At 43.9% G+C, this 20,209-nt stretch overlaps 1 protein-coding gene across 1 annotated transcript in view; it reads left to right on the top strand.

Moving 5' to 3' along the window:
* The window catches only part of LOC121290608 (serine-rich adhesin for platelets-like), a 100,372-nt gene extending 80,329 nt beyond the window's left edge, over window positions 1–20,043 (top strand). The window contains exons 25-28 of the mRNA XM_041211272.1: window positions 935–1,015; window positions 7,365–7,477; window positions 12,761–12,956; window positions 18,206–20,043. Of these exons, the coding sequence (XP_041067206.1) occupies window positions 935–1,015; window positions 7,365–7,477; window positions 12,761–12,956; window positions 18,206–18,444 (629 nt within the window). The 3' untranslated portion in view covers window positions 18,445–20,043. The remainder of the gene's footprint in view (window positions 1–934; window positions 1,016–7,364; window positions 7,478–12,760; window positions 12,957–18,205) is intronic.
* The last annotated feature ends 166 nt before the right edge of the window (window positions 20,044–20,209 follow it).

Genomic DNA, 20,209 nt, shown 5'->3' with positions numbered 1-20,209 from the left:
CCTGTGCTCCTCTAATTCTGGCCTCTTGAGCATCCCTGATTGTAAATGCTCCACCATTGGCCATCATTCCTTCAGCTGCCAAGGCCCTAGGCTTTGGGGCTCCTTGTTAAACCTCTCTGCCTCTATACCAATCTTTCCTCTTTTAAGATGCTCCTTCAAACCTATCACTTTGGTTAAGTTTTTAGTCATCTACCCTAATGTCGCCTTACGGGGCTCAGTGCCAAATGTTGTTCCTGTGAAGTATATTGGGATGTTTTATTACATTAAAGGTGCTATATAAATATACATTGTTGTTGTTGACTAAATCGTTCCACTTTCTACAGTCTCAAAAGTACTTGTATCTGTCTGGGATCTCAGCCCTGTGGTAATACTTCATCTGAGTTTAGACTACAAATGAGGGCTTTTGTGAGACTCTGTATCTGTACAAATGTGAGTTCGAAAATGGAAGCTACAACATTGTCTTCCTCACATCACTGTCATGCTTGTTGCTCACAAGGCCTCTTGCTGGGAATGGGGCCTCGCCATATCTCCATGCCACACAAGTGCCAGTGGCCCATTTAATAGGAATAGCATATTCTTACATGACGATAAATAGTCTATAGTCAATAGTTTATTGACTATAAATAGCCAACCCAGCTCCTATTTCACACATATCCTTGATAGTGATCAGGAGCTAGAACCATGGGTGACGTTCCTAACTCTCCAGTTCAGGACTGCCCTCCCAGCTGAGATCAGATAGCTCAACACAGACCAAGAATAGAAGACAACAATCTTCTGGCTGACGTTCTTAGTCATGCACTAGGCAGTGGCATTTATCTGTTGGGTCTTCAGGAGGATTTGAAAGTGTTGTTTGAATGATGCGTTTATAATTCATTGACCCATCAAAAGTATTCATGTTCAATATTGACTAAAATGTTCAATTTTTAATCTGCAGATCCTAATACATGTTTCCTAAATCAGACGAATATCTGTGCTTTGTCTGACTGCTTAACGATGACGGTCAGTGAATGCAACAGTAAGTATCTTTATCTTTACTGGTCTTTGTTTGTGATGCAGTCCAGATCTGTTCTGACATCCAGTCAAGTTGCCTCTGGAAAGTTAGCCTCAAATGCTTTAATTATATTTATAAATTAAAGAATCATTATCATGGCAATGCTGGTGGAATATTGTGAATGTAACATGTTTCCCCTTCATTAACTTTAACATTTTATCAAACTCAACCTGACCACGGCTTGAATGTTGTTCTCGAGAGACTTTTTTCCAGCAACATCAATGATTCCAGGATAAGTTTCAAGTAAAGGCTTGTTTGTTTTGTTGGGCAATCCTTCACTCATCAGCTGTCTTTCTCTCTTGTGCAGTCTTTTCCATCCTCTGGATCATTGTTTCTCCCACTGCTGTTCCCTACCTAATGTACAAATATACTTCTTTCAGGTAGCTCTCTGGTTACTTCTATTGACTTCAAAAATATCATAAAATCATAGGAATTTACGGCATAAAAGGAGGACAAATAGTTTTCCAGCCTAATCACCTTTTGCAGCTCTTGATCCATAATGTTGTAGATTTCTGTCTCTATCATGCTTTCAGGCAATGAATTCCAAATCCCCCTCACCCTCTGGGTGAAAATATTTCTAATTGAATGCCCTCTTACCCTAAATCTGTGCCACCTGGTTAGGACTCCTCAAACAAGAGGAATAGGGGCTTCTTATGCACTCTATCTAATTCTTAATTTTACATACTTAAATTATGGCCTGAATTATGAGTCCAAGGTTAAGACCACAGAGTTGAGATAATTCCTGACTCGGCAAACCTGACCCGGGACCCGGGAGATCAGATTTTCAGTTCAGAGGGATGGGCGAAAATGAGATCCATGGTGGTCGATCTTCGAACGAATGCCGAGGCTGCCGGGTGTGGAAGTGGGCTGGGTGGAAGGCCTGGTCAGGTGTCCCGGCATTGTTACAGTTTAAAGAAAACATAATCTTGCCCTCTAGCCCTCACCCCTCATGCCCCCTCACCCTCCACATACTCCCCTTACCTCACCAATGCCAAATCACTTCACCTCATGCCCTCTGCCCACCCCCCATGGCCACTCGAACCCCCCATACCAACTCATGGCTTTATCACCCCCCAGGGCCCTTTATACCTCCAATGCCAATTTGGTGCCAACCCATGTCTTCCACCCACCACCCTTTGCCCTTACACCTGCCATGCCAACTCAATTAGTATCCACCATGCATAGACATCCAGACCCATGCTGAGATGAGATAAATAAATTCTTAAGTGCCTATTGAAGAATTAACGATTTAAAAAAAACACAATCATTGATTTAAAAAAAAATCATGACATTTAACTTGCTTTAAACCCTTACAAAAGTAAGCATCGTAATTCATAGTCCCCCTTCAAAGTGTTTATAACCACTTGGAGCTGTCAATCAAACTGTGAAATGAAAAGCACCCCACTGTGATAATGAATGGTTGTGAAATCAGTTATGTTTCACTAATTCTGTAATGATAGGCCTCAGGCATATGTAAACAGGCAGAGTGAAATATAAAGCACTGATTTTTTTTAACACAGCAAGTGCTTTTTTTCAAATCTTTAAATGATCGGAATTTTAAATGCCTTGACAGCTCCTTCCAACAGCTCCAGTGAGCTTGAGAATTCCAATGAGTTGAAGCACTTTTTACATACATTCTTGCATACTTTTAAGAATCCCAAAGGGTCCCCAAAAGGTATCCCAGGACTAGAGCCAGAAGGTAAACTTACTTCTCCAAAAGATACACTACTTTTACAGATAACTCTGGCAGCTTCAGACCTTCTCCTACCAGATCTAAAATGCACAAGTTATATTTTGGACATCTCGCCAGTGAAAATCAGATGTGATTGAGGCAGCTTCACTTTAATATGTGTAGCTGCCTCCGTGAACCATGGATGTGCACGTTAGAACCTGGCCCCATCAACCTTCCCCCCCATCCCTGTGAAAATGGTAGGTGACGTGTTTGGGGGTGGGACTCCTGGATTTAGTCCTCTGGAACAATTTTCGTAATGACAGAGAGGCTCTCTGTCTTTACGAAAATTCAGGCCTATGTCCACCCTTAGCCTGGCCTGTTACACTGGAAACAACCCTGTTCTATCCAATCTTTTCTCATAATTAGGATTTTACGAGGCAACATCCTAGTAAATCTCCTCTTAACCATCTTTAGTGCAATCCCATCTTTCCTATTGTGCAGTGACCAGATCTGCGCACAGTGCTCTAGCTGTAGCCTAACTAGTGTTTTATACAATTTCAGTATCACCTCACAACACTTATGATCTATGCCTTGGCTAATAAAGGCAAGTATCCAAAATGCCCTTTTTGACCACCTTAGCTATTTGTCCAGCCTACAGACATGCACTCCAAGATCTACCTTTTCCACTACATATCTCAGAATGCAATCATTTATTTTCGTGTCTCCTTGCCTTGTTAGCCTTCTCTGGATTAAACTTCATTTGCCGCAGTTGTGCCCACCTGACTAGTCTATTGATATCTTCTTGCAGTCTACAGCTTTCATCTTCAACCACAAAGTCAATTTTTGTATCATCTGCAAACATCTTAATCAAGACACCAAATTTAAGTACAAATCATTGATATGACAACAAAAAAGCAAGAGAACTAGTTCTGATCTCTGTGGAATGCCATTGGAAACAGCTTTCCAGTTACAAAAATATCCATTGACCTTTGTTTCCTGTCTCTGAGCCAATTTTGGATCCAACTTGGTACTTTGCTTTGAACCTCATGAGATTTTACTTCTGTGACCAGTCTGCCATGTCAGACCTCAGCAAAAGCCTTGTTAAAATTCATATAGACCACGTGTCAACAACCCTCCTTGTTACCTCCTCAAAAAAATCCAGTCATGTTAGTCAGACACGATATTCCCTTAACAAATCTGTGCTGACTCTCTTCGACTAATCTGCATTTTTTTAAATGAAGATTTATCCTGCCCCTCAAGATTATTTCCAGGTTTCCCCATCACTGGGGTTATGCAAAACTCCCTCCTTTACCTTCCCTTTGCTTTGTCATCTGGTCATTTCCACTCGGGGATCTCAAGGCACTTATTTTGGCTGAAGAAATGCTGCTGGTTAGTTTACTATTTGCTGGGAGCAATATGAAGGCGTTTGAAAGATTACCTTGCTGTCAGGAGTTTGAGGCCTTTCCTGGGGCCTCAGCAAGACTAACACCAACTCCCAATAGACATGAATATCAAGAAACGAAAGCAAAAGATGCTGGAAACACCCAGCAGGTCTGACAGCATCTGAAGAAGAGTCACATGAACTCGAAGCGTTGGGCAGAAATTTCCACTCAGTAGACGGGCCCGCGCCCGATACACTCAGGTGTGAAATGATGCACGTTGATGTGGTTCAAGCGTGCCGGTGTCAATGCGCAGTCACACGATAGTTCAATTGGCGGGCGCGTGCCAGAACAGCAACGCGCCCACCAGCAATTAAAAGTTTTGTTAAGGCTATTAAGTCATCAACTAACTTAAATTTTTCACTGCCCGCCCAACCTAATGGTGGACGGGCAGGTGAAAAGGCCAAGCTGCCTTTGCACTTTTTTTGGAAACCTCATCCACGGGCGGGATGGGGTTTCCAAATACAAATGAAGATAAAATAAAAGTTTTAAAGTCGATTTAATAACATGTCCCTGCTCCTGTGACAGAGTCACCTGAGGGGACATATTTTATAACATTTTTATTGTCCTGTTTTCTTTTTTTTTTAAACAACGCTTCATCTCCCTGAGGCAGCTCTGTGTCTCAGGGAGATTATGAAGCGCTCACTCGCACGCTTGCGTGAAGCTTTCGCTTGGCCCGCTCACTTCCCCTCCCCCACATCCCCCATCCTTTGCACAGGTAGCGCTGCTGCTTGCATTTCACGCTGGGCAGGGCTTAATTGGCCTGCCCAGCGTGAAATCGTGCTCCGCTCCCGATTGCAAGCGGTGGTTGGCTTCCCGATCGCCCCCACTGAGCCCGCCTGCCAAGGGCAAAATTCTGCCCCTTAACTCCGTTTCTCTTTCCACAGATGCTGTCACACCTGCTGAGTTTTTCAGTCATTTTCTGCATTTAAAACTCTTTCATGTTGATGGTCTTTCACCAGAACTGGGGAATTAAAAATGTGATGGGTTTCAACCATGTGAAGGGAGGATGGAAGATGGAAAAACAACAGAAGTCAGTGATAAGGTGGAAGACAGGAGAGATTAAATGACAAAATTGTTGGTAGTGCAGGGCCAAGGAGAGTGAAAAGGAACAAAAGATGTGTCTCGAAGAGGTGTGAAAGGCCAACAGCTGCCACTCAAAAGCCAAAAGCAAGAGGAGAATGAGAGTAAAACTGAAAACTACAAAGAAAAGGAAACAAAATGGACATGATGTTTACGATCTGAAATTGCTGAGCTCAATGTTGAGTCTGGAAGGCTCAAAAGTATAAAGTGCCAAATCGAAAGATGAGATGCTGCTCCTTGAGCTTACATTGAGCTTCACTGGAACATTGTAGGAGGCCAAGGATAGAAAGGTCAGCATGACAGCAAGGCGGAGAATTACAATGAAAGGGGACCAAAGGTTTGGGGTCGTGCTTGTAGACTGAATGGAGGCGTTCCACAAACCAGTTACACAATCTGTGTTTGGCCTTCCAAATGTAGAACAGGTGGCAATTAACATTGAAAGAAGTACATCGATATTTCACCTGGAAGGAGCATTTGGGGCCTTGGACAATATGGAGAGAGAGAGGAAGTGAGAGGGCAAGTGTTGCATCTCCTGTCCTCGCATGGAAAGGTGCCATGGGAATTGGAAGGGATGTTGGCGTAATTGAGGAGTGGACCAGGATGTCACAGAGGGAACGGTCCCTTTGGAATGATGAAAGGGGAATGGGGGGAAGATGTGTTTGGTGATGCATGGTGCCATACTGCAGATGTTGGAGATGGCAGAGGATGGTCCGTTGAATGTAGTGGCTGGTGGGGTGGAAGAGGAGGACAAGAAGAACGCTACCATGGTTCTGGGGGAGAGGAGAAAGGATTAGAGCAGAAGTGTGGGATAAGGACGGACACAGATGTCAACCACGGACATATTGGAAGCACAGGAATGGAAGGTTGCACCATCTGAACAGATGCGATGGAGACAGAGAAACAGGGATAATGGAATGGAGTCCTTATAGGAAACTGGGTATGAACAAATGTAATCAAGATAGCTGTGGCAGTCAGTGGGGTTATAATGAATATTCAATGATAACCTCACCCCACAACTGGAGGCAGACAAGTTGAAAAGAAGAGTTGGAGATGGACCATGTGAATGTGATAGCAGGATGGAAATTGGAAGGAAAGTTGGAGACATTTTTCAGTTCAGGATGAGCGTGGAAAACAGCATGATACAGTCATCAATGTACAGAGAGAGAGGTGATGGAGGGAGCCCAAGTAAGACTGGAACAAGGAATGTTTCATAAGTCTGGTGAAAAGACAGGCAAAACTAGGACCCATGCAGGTACCCATAGCAACACCTTTTATTGAGAGCAAGTGAATGGAGCTAAAGGAGAAGTTGTTCAATTGTGAGAACGAGCCAGGAAGAAGAGAGTGGTGGTGGATGGGGCTGGTTGGGCCTCCGCTCGAGGAAGAAGCTCAGATTCATGCGGGTACCCAAGACAACACAGTGAGAAAAATAACAGTGCACCAATTCCACACATGTTCTGTGAACATCAGAATAAGATAGATGGAATCATTGCTTATTGTAATTTGATTTTTTAGAATTTGACTTTTGAGAGAAACTATCTATGGGAAAGAGATAGCAAGGGAAGATGGAAAGATGAAGGAAAAAGGCATAGAGAGAGTTGAGGCATTATGTAAAGACTGAAGGAATTGAAAGAGAGAGCTTGAGTGAGCACAGGGATGTAAATGAGCAAGCAGGTTGAGAGAGGTTAAGTCTGTGGTAGAGGGTGTGAGAGTGCAAGTTTGTGCAACATGGAATTGACTGAGAGTTGGGGTTGAAACAGAGAGAGGAGGGTGAGATTGGTGGTTAATGAGGGATATGTAGAAAGAGGGTGCATGACATGTTTTGCAGCAACACTTTGCATTATAAACTTGAAATTAAGGATTTATAATGGAGATAAAAATGTAAGAATTTGTGGCCTTAAATTGGGAGCTGAATTAATTAGAATGGCAAGGAAGGTAGAGAAGAGATCATGTGACTCTAAAATGGATTGAATTATATCAGCACACCCTTGGCTAGTTACCCCACTGCCCTGTAATTCAGTTTGATCTCAGGATTACACTTAGTCATGACAACCCATATGCAATTCCCCCAAAGACCAACTCGTAATGATGAGTAATGATCGGCTGACTCTTGTTTCCACAGATCGGAAAGCATTCAGAATGAAGGCAGTATTGAAATCCAGAGAATTCAGCAATGAGTTAAAAAATCCCAGCAGTGAAGCCTACAAGAGTTTATCAGCTGAAATTACAAATGCAGTAAGTAAAACACAAAAATACCCCTTTGCTATTGAAGACTTGAGGCAGACCCCAGCTGGTGGGAATGGCAGTGGCTCGGCTGATTTATTTAATTTATTTATTACCCACCTTTCTGAAAGTGCCTCAAAATCGAGGCTCTCTCATGCTCTCTTCGCCTCTCAGCGGTGTTGCCGAAGTTCCAGTGTTGCTTCTAGTTGGGCTGGCAGCATAGACGGCCCGTCCGCCCACCTCCCTAATTGGCCACCAACAACTGCCTCCTGACTCTAATTGCCTCCTCCTGCTAATATCAGGGGTAAATCCCACCTCCTGCCTGAGTGTGCGGGCCAACCAAAAGCCGACAATATCCGATCAGCATCCCGTCATATGGTTATAGGCATCTAGCCTCAGAGTTGGTTGTTTAAAGGTGTTGCTGAGCCGCATGCTGTCACTGGAGGGTAATTGTTCTCTTGACTTCTCCAATCACTTGTATTCATTTTCCTCCATTTTAAAAACTAAATTAATGATGTGATACTCAGGTGATTTATACATCTCAGGAGCAGCTGCCTTTAGGCACAGTTAAGCACCTGCCTGCTCCAAAACCCAGCCTTCAAAACTGTAGCTTTTATGAAAGACTTTTATGTATATAGTGGCTTTCGAGACCTCAGGATGTCCCAAATTTTACAGCCTATGAAGTACTTTTGAAGTGTAGTTAATGTTGCAATGTAAGAAATGTGGTAGCCAATTTGTGCACAGCAAGATCTTGCCAACATCAACATGATAATGCTAGATAATTTCAAATAAAATTACATTTAATGGAAGCTGCGAAACTCAGAATAATAAAGAGGAAAGCACTTGCCTATGGCTGTGAAAAATAGAAAATGCTACAAATTCACAGCAGGTCCATGAACAGCATGAAGATGACTCTGGGCGCCATACTACAGGAAGGATGTGGATGCACTGGAGTACGTGCAGAAGAGGTTTACAAGAATGGTTCTAGGGATGAGGCATTTCAGTTATGAAGATAGGTTGGAACTATTCTCTTTGGAGAGGAGAAGGCTAAGAGGAGATTTGATAGAGGTGTTCAAAATCATGACGGGGCTGAATAGAGTAGATAGGGAGAATTGTTCCCGCTTAGGAATTGCTCATGATCCATGTGAATGGATTGTGTAAACGTAAGAGCCGTAAAAAATTTCTGCTCAAAGTTTGACTGAGTCACGGGTTTACATTCTTGCGAATACAAAGGTGTAAACCTGCTAGAGTGGAAGAAGTTCAGGATTTCATCTCTGAATAATGTTGATGTGACAAAATTGTAATTTGTGCCTCTATTTTATTTGGTTTATATAATAATTAAGGGTTCAAAATGATAGAGGAAAGTGAACTTCCTGGGGATGATTTTCAAGTGTAGATGTGGACAAGGGCACGGCTTGTGAGAGGGTTGGTTTCAATCCGTGCAGTTCACATCGCTTTGGCGAGCTGCCAGTATGAAGTGCATTGCCCACAGGCAGCTCACTAATCTAGCAATGGGAAATTGGGTGGGGTGTCTGTTTTTGCACGGCTGGACTAGTAATCCAGAGACCCAAGCGAGACGAATTCCTGCCTCCACATTGAGGATACACTCCATCGTGTTGTGTGGCACTACCATGTCCTAAGTGGGATTGATTTCAAACAGAGCTAGCAACTCAAGACTGAGGTGCTGTGGGCCATCAGCAGCAGCAGAATTGTACTCAAACACAATCTGTAACCTCATGGTCCTGCATATCTCCCACTCTACCATTACCATCAAGCCAGGGGATCAACCCCCGTTCAATGAAGAGTGTAGGAGGGCAAGCCAGGAGGAGCACCAGCCATACCTAAAAATGAGGCTGAAGCATTTGCTACAATCTTCAGCCAGAAGTGCCAAGTGGATGATCCATCTCGGCCTCGTCTGGAGGTCCCCAGCATCACAGATGCCAGTCTTCAGACAATTCGATTCACTCCATGTGATATCAAGAAATGGCTGGAGACACTGGATTCTGCAAAGGCTACGGGCCCTGACAACATTTTGGCAATAGTACTGAAGACTTGTGCTCCAGAACTTGCTGCGCTCCTAGCCAAGCTGCTGCAGTACAGCTACAACACTGGCATCTACCCGGCTATGTGGAAAATTGCCTAGGTATGTCCTGTACACAAAAAGCAGGACAAATCCAACCTGGCCAATCATGGCCCCATCAGTCTACTCTCAAACATCACTAAATTAATGGAAGGGGTCATCAATAGTGCTATCAAGCAGCACTCGCTTAGCAATAACCTGCTCACTCAAGCCCAGTTTGGGTTCCACCAGGGCCACTCAGCTCCTGACCTCATTACAGCCTTGGTTTGAACATGGATAAAAGAGCTGAACTCCCGAGGTGAGGTGAGAGTGAATGCCCTTGACATCAAGGCAGCATTTGACCAAGTGTGGCATTAAGGAGCCCTAGCAAATCTGGAGTCAATGGGAATCGGGGGAAAACTCTCTGCTGGCTGGAGTCATATCTAGTACAAAGGAAGATGGTTGTAGTTGTTGGAGGTCAGTTATCTCAGCTCCAGGACATCACTGCAGGAGTTCCTCAGAGTAGTGTCCTAGGCGCAACCATCTTCAGCTGCTTCATCAATGACCTTCGCTCCATTATAAGGTCAGAAGTGGGGATGTTTGCTGATGATTGCACAATGTTCAGCACCATTCGTGACTCCTCAAATACTGAAGCAGTCCATGTCCAAATGTAGCAAGACCTGGACAACATCCAGGCTTGGACTGACAAGTGGCAAGTAACATTGATGCCACATAAGTGCCAGGCACTGACCATCTCCAACAAAAGAGAATCCAACCATCGCCCCTTGATGTTCAATGGCATTGCCATTGCTGAGTCCCCCAGTATCAACATCCTGGGGGTTACCATTGGCCAGAAGCTGAATTGGATTAGCCACATTAACACTGTGGCTACAACAGCAGGTCAGAGACTAGGCATCGTGTGATGAGTAACTCACCTCCTGACTCCCCAAAGCCTGTCCACCACCTACAAGGCACAAGTCAGGAGTGTGATGGAATACTCCCCTCTTGCCTGGATGAGTGCAGCTCCCACAACACTGAAGAAGTTTGACACCATCTAGGACAAAGCAGCCCGCTTGATTGGCATCGCATCCACAAACATTCACTCCCTCCACCACTGACGCACAGAGTCAGCAGTGTGTACCATCTACAAGATGCACTGCAGGAATTCACCAAGGCTCCTTCGACAGCATCTTCCAAACCCACGACCACTATCATCTAGAAGGACAAGATCAGCAGACCCATCGGAACACCACCACCTGCAAGTTCCCCTCCAAGACACTCACCTTCCTGACTTGGAAATATATCGCCGTTCCTTCATTGTTGCTGGGTCAAAAATCCTGGAACTCCCTTCCTAACAGCACTGTGGATGTACCTACACCACATGGACTGCAGCGGTTCAAGAAGGCAGCTCACCAACATCTTCTCAAGGGTAACTAGGGATGGGCAATAAATGCTGGCCCAGCCACCGAAGCCCACATCCCATGGATGAATAGGAAAAAAAGTACTCTAGAGAAGAAAGCTGATGGCCAGGAATGAAAGAAAGCACTAGTTTTGAGAAGCAGACAAAATTGTTGCAGCAACTACAACATACAAGGGGATAGTCATTATGGAAGCCTTTACACCAATGAACTCACAAGGTAGTGGTGTTAAAAACGTATAGCAAACATCTGACCATTTTCCCTGACTGTAGTTAAGGATCCCTTTAATGTACGCCCACCCAGAACGAAAAAACCGTAAAAACTTGGAAATAAGAATACTGGTCAAACTGTCTTTTCCTTCTGGGCAGAAAAGGCAGCTACCAATTCCAATGCTTTTGTTTATTGGGCACGAGCAGAAACTGGCAATGAGCTGGCAGGCAGGGAGAAAAATGGCTTCGGCTATCATAGCTACATCATCTGATCATGATCATCATGCAAACTCGCTCCTGCTTCCAATGGGAGGAGCAACCTGTTTGAATTGGGGGCTGAATTTTTCGCAGAGTGGGTGGGCACATGCCTTATCCTGTCGAGCGTAAAATGCCGCATGATGACGTTGGGCAAGCACCCTGATGTCATCGTGCACTCGTGCGATATTTTGGCTGCCAGGTGTTGGCAGCATGCCATGCTGACAATTAACTGGCCTATTAAGGGCATTAAAGTATTCATTGAATGCAAATTTTCGCTGCCCATCCAACCTTACGGTTGGCAGGCAGGTGAAAAGGCCAAGCGGCCTTTGAATTTTTAATGAAAGCTCATCCACAGGCGGATTCATTCATCGCACGCACCCGCTTGCATGTGCAAACATGCATGCTCGCCCTCCTCCCGCCTCCTCACCCCGGCAGCGCTATGCGTTGCAGTGCACTTCTCATGCTGGTTGGCCATTAACTAGCCAACCAGCGTGAAATTGATGTTGAGGCCTGATCGCGGCCGGTGGTTGGCTTCACGTCCGCTGCCAGGCCTGCCCATTGTGCCTGCCTGACGAGGTCAAAATCCTGTCTGAAAATTGGAACCAGAGGGAACTGGGCAAAGAGTTTTGATTTTGGTATAAATCGAATTGTACACTGTAAAGACTTCAGGAGTTGTTAGTGATGTGAACAACATGCAAATAACTTATTACTGGCATTCTTTTTAATCATCTAACAAACAATGCCTTTGATCATGAGTGACTGGATTTAGTTCAGAGGTAAAGCAACAAACTTCCATGGTTTTGTAGCAAACACCATTGATAAGGCTGACACAAGGGAAATGTCTGTTTATGTCTGAAATCTGGATGAAGCGGCTTTCTGGAATAGAGTTAAACCCTTCATTACTGGTTCTAATTCTCTCACTGATATTGGAACAAATGTTATCTCTAGAAACTCACTGCTTCTGTTTATTATTTTAAATCAAACAAGTGATTTTACACTATACCCCGTGCCTCATGGTAGAGTCCATTTATGTCTTCTGTTCTCCAGTAAACAATTTAATGTGATTTAGAGTTCATTGTTAAATCTGGGCTCTATTTGCCAATCTATTATGATGGGGAATTATGATAAAGGTTTCAGTTCTTGAGACGTCCATGTCTATGTGGTCTCATTGTAAAGGCAAGAACGGTGATAGAATTGTAACGTTTGGGTAGTCCTAGCATCACCAGTTCAAATATATTGCTAATGAGGTGGGTGAATGGATGAACGGAACCAGAAGACATTCTTAACAATGGTTGCTGATGCCTTCCTTATTATCAGAATATAAAATAATATCTGTGTTTATTCTTCTCAGGTTGTACAAACCGTACGAGATAAACTAAATGATACCAATTTTAATATCACCATCATTGGTTTTCAACATGGAAGTGTGGTCGTGAATCTCCTGGCTTTCCTGAGAATGGGCTCAAAAGTAACTAATCTCAACCTGCAAAGTGTTTTTACCAATGCAATCAAAGCAGTTGATAACCAAAGCTTCGTCAGTATAACAGGTAGGCTTTCTGCTAATCATAAAAAAAAAGAACTTACATTGATATAGCATCTTTCATAACCTCAGAATGACCCAATGTGCTTGACAGACAACAAAATACAATGTAACCTCTCCAGGGCCAGAATACTTGGGACCAAGTTACTTCTGGATTTCAGATTTTTATGGATTATGGAATGAGATTAGAAAGCCTAACCACAAGTGTGTGAACCGGAAAACACTGCAGATATAAATTTTTACCTGAAGCATAAAACAATGATAAAACATTATAAAGTAGCAATAACAATTGATTTACTTATTCAAATACTGTATCTTCCATGTTTCTGCTCCCAGAGTATTGAACTAAAATGATCTTTGGGTCTGATCAAAACATTTCCAGACAACTGGTGTTTCAGTACAACAGGGTGCTGGACTGGAGAGGTTACAGTGTAATCCTAAAGAATTGTCACTGTCGTAATGTAGGGAAATGTGACAACCAATTTGTGCACAGCACAATTTCCCACAAACTGCATTGATGACGTTCACTTGTGTCAAATATTGTTGGTTGAGGGATAAATATTGGCCAGGACGCTAGGGAGAAATCCTCTGGTTCTCTTCAAAAGGATGACAAGATAATTTTATGCTCACCTGCGAAGGCAGCTGGGGCTTAAGTTTAACGTCTCATCTGAAGGACAGAAGCTCCAACAATGCAGCACTCTCTTAGTACTACACTGGAGTGTCAGCCTAAGTTATGTTCTCAAGGCCTGGAAAGGGGCGGGGTGGGGGGACTTCAACCCATGACCTTCCAACTCAGAGAACTGCCCACAGTTTCATTATGTTTTTGCAATGGCATTCATTCATTATCTCAACCCACCCTGGAATATAAAAAGAACATTAACAAGGGACCAATTGCCTTGGTTTAGTTTGTGTCCTTAGTTAAACAACACCAGCTTGTATTTATATTGTACCTTTAAGATAACAAAACATCTCAGGGCATTTCATGGGGTCATGACCAAAACGTTGGGTCAAAGACGTAGGTTTTACCTCTTTACATCTTAAAGGAGGAAAGAGAGGCGGAGAGGTTTGGCGAGGGAATTCTGGAGTTTGGGAAGGCAGCTGAATCCATGGCTGACAATGATGGAGTGATTAAAATTAGGAACGTTCAAGAGGCCAGAATTGAAGGATAAAGGGAAACTGATACATTCTTCAGGAATGGTTTGAGGCAGAAAGGAGAATGAGTTGTCTGTCTGCAGCTTTAAATTTACAACAGAGTGAAGCCATGGGGCTGTACTTTGGCTACAGAAGTGGGTAGCGAGAGTCTGGAAATTTCTCGAGTTGCCAGACCCGTCCCAGTAAAAAGCACCCTAAAACGTTTGAATTTTGCTCTGGAGGGGAATGGGGTGGGCAGGGGTTTGGTGGGGTTGTGGGGTGGGGGTGGGCGGCAGTGCACAGTGGGTGGTGATTGCATGATAGAGCCAGGCCCTCTGACCCTAGAAGCAGAGCATAGATGGCCAGACGGTCAGGACAGTGCTGAGGCAGGCTGGTTAGAAGGTCAGCCTCAGTTCTCTGTGACTGCAATCCTTTAATAGAATAATCAAACTGTGAACTCAGAACACCCGGCTGAGTTAGTTGTAGCTTTTGAAACTCAGCCATCCATTCAGATTGGCATAATGATTGCTCTTAGGGAAATGTCAACAAAAATCTATGGAAACTGTATGAGCAGATGTAATTTTTTTCTAATCTATGCCTGTCAATCAAAGCAGTCTTGAGGAGGTTTTTTTTAAACTCTCAGTAACAGCTGCAGCCTTTTTTTTTAAGTTTAAAGAGCAGGAAATTTTAAAAACTTCAGATGATGACAGTTATACAGAGGTTATCTGCCCCCCAAGAGTGTTTACATCAACTCCATCAATTTGTGACTCCCACACCGTAGGTTAAGGCACTTGCAATAGTCATAATGAGGACTGTTAGAAAAAATTGCATCTGCTCATACAGTTTCCATAGATTTTTGTTGATTTTTGTTTCCCTAAGAGCAATCATTATGCCAATCTGAATGGATGGCTGAGTTTCAAAAGCTACAACTAACTTAGCAGGGTGTTCCGAGTTCGCAGTTTGAGGCCTGTTTGAACTCAGCACTAAGTTCAAATGATCTTGCTGAGTTCAGGTTTCCCTCCCGTGATAAGCACAACCCACCACACCCACCCTACTGTGCATCCTTCTCTCCCACCGTCACCCACTCCCCCTGCCCAATTCTGGCTGCTGGCAAAAATTCAAAGTGTCAGAAATGGGAATTGGACTTTTGATCCAGGTCCTACTTGTCATTTTCAAAGGTCCGTGTAGTCTCCTCGATTCTGTGAAAATCCGGCCCGTAGATTTTTTTCTTAATACCTAAGTTTAATCCTGCCTGAAGGAGGGGGCAGAGTAGGAAAGGCTCTTCATTCACACAATGGAGTCTTGGTCTCAGCCCTAACTCTGTTGGGAGAATTTTCTCCCCATCGGGCTTGGGCGGGCATGGAGCTGATCGCCGCCCGCGATTGGCTGCGCGCTGCTATTTCACATGGGTGGGCCAATTAAGTCCCGCCCAGTGTGACGCGTGCCCAGAAGTGCTCAGCACTACCTGAGCAGGCGAGGGGAGGAGGGAGAGTCAGGGCCTGCGCTCTTTTGCGCGCACAGAGCTGCCATAGGGAGATCAATTTCAGTTTGAAACTTGGGAAAAAAAGGGAAAAATAAAATTATTCAGACATGTGCCCCTCATGTGACTTTGACACATGAGCAGGGACATGTTTGTGAATTTTCATTAAAATTTTTATTCAATTAATCAAATCTTCATGAAATCTTATCCCACCCCGTGGATGAGGTTCCATGAAAAATGCGAAGGCCTCTTGGGCTCTTCGCTTGCCACCCACCAACCTTAAGGCTGGACGGGCAGCTTTCTCAATAGGGTTAATTGTATAATATATGGCCTTAACAGACCTTTGACAGTTTGGTGGGTGCTTAGCCAACTCTGATGCGCGCCCGCCGAATGGAAGATCAGAATGATGCGCGGCGATGTCGGGACACACACCCCCGATGTCACCGCATGTCATTTTACGTGTCGGCGTGCAGGTCCTGCCCCCACACGTCGAGCAGAAGGTTCTGGTCTGTGAGTAGTTAGGAAAACTGAACAGAGGGGAAGTTGTCCTGAGTTGGCCACATGAATCTTGTAATGGTGATTGACAAAAGTTTGGAAAGAACATTCTTACCTGATTCTTTAGGTGTTGTGTGACAATGAGTAACATAAATAATGCCACTGCATATACTTCTGCACAAATCACTTCCCTACGCTGTTAAGTATTATTTTGCAAGTCATACACTTCAATTTATTTTGCAACTATGTATATAAACTTTCTGACCAAATGTCGTGCCATACGAAACACATCGTAGCCCATAGTTTCCCTGTAGGCACTTGGCTCCACCCCATGTGCAAAAAAATTTTTCACTCTATGATCCCCAGTGATTCACTACAGGAAGTGTCTTGATTTTATTACCGGGTGGGAATGATCTGAGCGAGGAGACTGGGCAGATAACAAGTCTGCATGTCAAGGCCTAGAGGGATTTGTACCCCAGGGCCTCATTTTAATATTCACACTCTGATTCCTGCTTGACCCTGGCAGAGATAACTGCCTGGCCAATGGGTGGGAATGGTGAGGTGGCAAGAGACAAACTGCTGGGGATCTGTAGGAACGATCCCTGACAATCAAATCGGGCGTGTAGGGATTCGAATTTTATACTAAACTACAGAGTAAGAAAATCCTTGTCGAGGAATAACCGTATTGACTAAAGTGACAATCACTAATTTAGAATGCAAACTAAAAAGGGTAATTGGACAATAAAGATTAATACTTAACATTCCACTAGTCAAGTCATGGCATGATACAGAAGTTCAACCCATGTTGGTCTGTCTTTCCAGGATATCAGGTTTTCTGGGGTTTTCTTTTCTTGGTTCCTTGAACCTGGTCTTTCAGCTCATGATATCCTTGGAGATTTTAACTTAGTCAGCTTAAATCTAACACACATACAAACCCCTTGCAGTTTTAAGACTTCAACTCCAATAGATCCTTCTCTCTCTCTCTCTCTCTCTCCGTGGTGGGGACAATTTCCTAACAAAGACTATTCACTTTCTCATAAGACAATTACCTTTAGCCCTAATGCTGAATTCTAATACTGATCTGGATTCTCACGGTAACCACCGACCTGACAATTACTTTAGTCACTTATAGGTTCTTACAGCAACTCCCAACCTGACAATTGGCCATCGACTGGCAATGACCCACATAACTGCTAATTTCCTAGCATGTGATCTATTATTAACCCCAAACTTTCCCTCCTGACAAATACCCCCAGCAAATGGCCTGAGCTGAATACTATCCCCTGGCAAGTGCAAAAACCCCAGTGATGCTTCCCCATCTTTATACCCTTTATGCAGGCAACATCCAGCCCAAGTATGTGCACCTGTGCCAACACACCTACTAAATTATAGCTAAATATTTGCAATTCTTGACCAATGGGATGGGTGGTCCTGACTTCCCCACAACAATCGAACCTTGACTTGTACACAATATTTACAACAGCTTGACCAATGGGAAGAATGCTCCTGGATGCCCCACAACAATCTAAACTTAAATTGTACCCTTTTGACTGGAGACCCATCATCAGGCCATTCTTCCAGTTGATCAGAATTGCAGCCTTGGTTTCTGTTTTCTGCTAATGCTAGACTCATTGGAGCCCAAATGTGCAAAATGTATCCTAGCTATAACTCCACATGTTCTTTCTTAAAGCTCCATTAGAGTGTTTAGGCACTTAAAAGATACCAACTTCAAGGTTTCTTATCAACATCCTAATAGTACACACAAGTTAAGACATTTCATCACTAAGCATTTGCACAGTATAATGTGATAACTTAAGCCTTATGAATTTCACAAATATGCCAAGTGCCAGTTGTCTGCTGCACTTTCTGGTCCACAAGCAAAAAAACAATTAAACTTAACTTTACTGGGTCCCTTCTGGCCCTAGATCCAGCTCCTGGCAAGTTTGGCTGGGTGGAGAAGTAAACACTGCTTCCCTGCTCAGGCCTCAGAATAAAGTAGCAGATCAGGCCACTGTGTGCACTTAGAGAGAACCTTGCTGAATCGGGGTGGGCCATACAATTTAAAAACTCCCCTCAAGGCACATACTTTGAGGAGTGTGGCTGAATCACAATGGGTCTTTAAATAAATTTTCTATTTTATCTTGTTCCAGGTACTACACAAGCGTCGACTGTGGCTCCAACCCTGTCGCAGCCTATTCCCACGGTGCAGATTCAGCCAGAAAGCCCTGGATTCAGAGTGTCCACGATAGTACTGGGAATTCTTCTAGGTTTGGCTCTGCTGATCATCGTGGCAATAATACTGGCAGTGATTTATACAGGGAGTCATTCTGGGTCGTATGTCATCAGTACTGTTAACGCGCCCTACAATTTAAAGCGTTCTGACGTATAGTTTGTCATGGGAAACTCCAAAAATGGACACACTCATTTGCTCAGGGTTTATGTGGAGTTTAAAGCCAATCTTCAGAAATTTTAAAAATTCGGTTAAGGAAAATAATAATGTAAGGAAATACAATGGCCCAGATCTTCTCCGATGTTCCAGAGGCCAGACATATGGCTGAAGAATATGTGTCGGGATGCTGTGGAGGTCCTGATACGCTGACCTCCGTGAGAAGTTTCAACTTCCAATGGGCAAGTCCTCCGTTCCCTGGGACCCCCTGTGACTGTCTCTGACTTTGATTTAGATTTGGAGATTTCAGACAGTTCTGGTGTACTTACCCAAACAGTAACCCAGGAAATGTCAGACATAAAATTCCTGGTCTAACTCCTGGGTAGCTCCACAACATATGCCCCCCCATCACTCACAGTGATGCCCGATTCCCCCATCAATCCACTGACTACCCCCGACCATCCCACCCGGCCAACTGACAAGGCCTCCTGACCACACGACAAACCCCCGCCCACGACCTCCTGAGTAGTCTTCCAATCTGACCTGACTATCCCTCTCCACCCGAACTCCCTAGGCCCTGACCCACCTACCCACCTCACGCACCTGCCACCCTATCCACCTACCATGCAGCCATCAACTGCTTCACCCACCTGCCACCCTACCTGTTTGCTTCTCTACCCACCCTATCCACTGCCCACTTGTCCCCTTACCTCACCCACCTCCCCACTATACCACCCTATCTATTCAGTCATTCATCTACTCGCCCATTCACCAACATTCACAATGGACATTTAAATTTACCATAGATAGTGCCGTATAAAAGGTGATTGTCTGTCTTCCCCTGGACTCTGCTGCCCTCCGATGGAGCTCTCCGAGTGACACTGCTCCATATTCCTTGTAAAGCCGGGCTCAGAAGACCCGGCAAGAAATGTGGAGCAGCATTGAGGCAGGGAAAAGTTTGAGTGGAGTGGAGTCCATCACTCAAGAGCAGTAAGAACTCTTTCCAAATGGGATTTGAGAAACAAAGTCATATTTGTAAAGAGTGTTGGAGCTAAGAAAGCATAGCCCAATGTAACAAGAACTTTAAGAATGTTTGAGATTCATCCAATAGGTGATTTTTTAAATATATTTCTTAGCGTGTTTGAAGAGATATTTTAAGCTTGATGTAAGTGATGGAACAGATGAAAGGAAATATATTTTAGGGCGCGGACATAAATTACTTTGGGCCTGATCTGTTCATTTTATTTTTGATAACATGTGAATTGATCCATTCCAAACATTACAACTGTGACACATACATGCTCAATTCTTATTATAGAAGGTACATGACAAGCCTCTTATGCCTTAACTGAATATTTGCAGCTGTCAATCATATAAATAATCCCAGATCAAAGGACTTCCAGTACTTTACTATGGATGCTGAGTTACAACAATATTTGCTGAACTTGCCATTATACTTCAAAATGTTTACATTTTCAGGATTTTTTTTTATTCATTCAAGGGATCGCTGGCTAGGTCAGCATTTATTGTCCAAATTGCCCTTGTTCAGAGGGCATTTAAGAGTCAACCACATTGCTATGGGTGCCACAAGTAGGCCAGGCCAGGTAAGGACAGCAGATTTCCTTCCCTAAAGGACATTAGTGAACCAGGTTTGGGTTTTTATGACAGTCGGCAATGGTTTCACCAGACTTTTAATTCCAGATTTTTATTGAATTCAAATTTCACCATCTGCCATGGAGGGATTCGAACCTGGGTTTCCAGAGCATTA

The sequence above is a fragment of the Carcharodon carcharias genome, chromosome 18 (assembly GCF_017639515.1).
Source record: "Carcharodon carcharias isolate sCarCar2 chromosome 18, sCarCar2.pri, whole genome shotgun sequence".
NCBI classification, from domain to species: domain Eukaryota; kingdom Metazoa; phylum Chordata; class Chondrichthyes; order Lamniformes; family Lamnidae; genus Carcharodon; species Carcharodon carcharias.
This window is presented reverse-complemented; position numbering and strand designations above follow the sequence as displayed.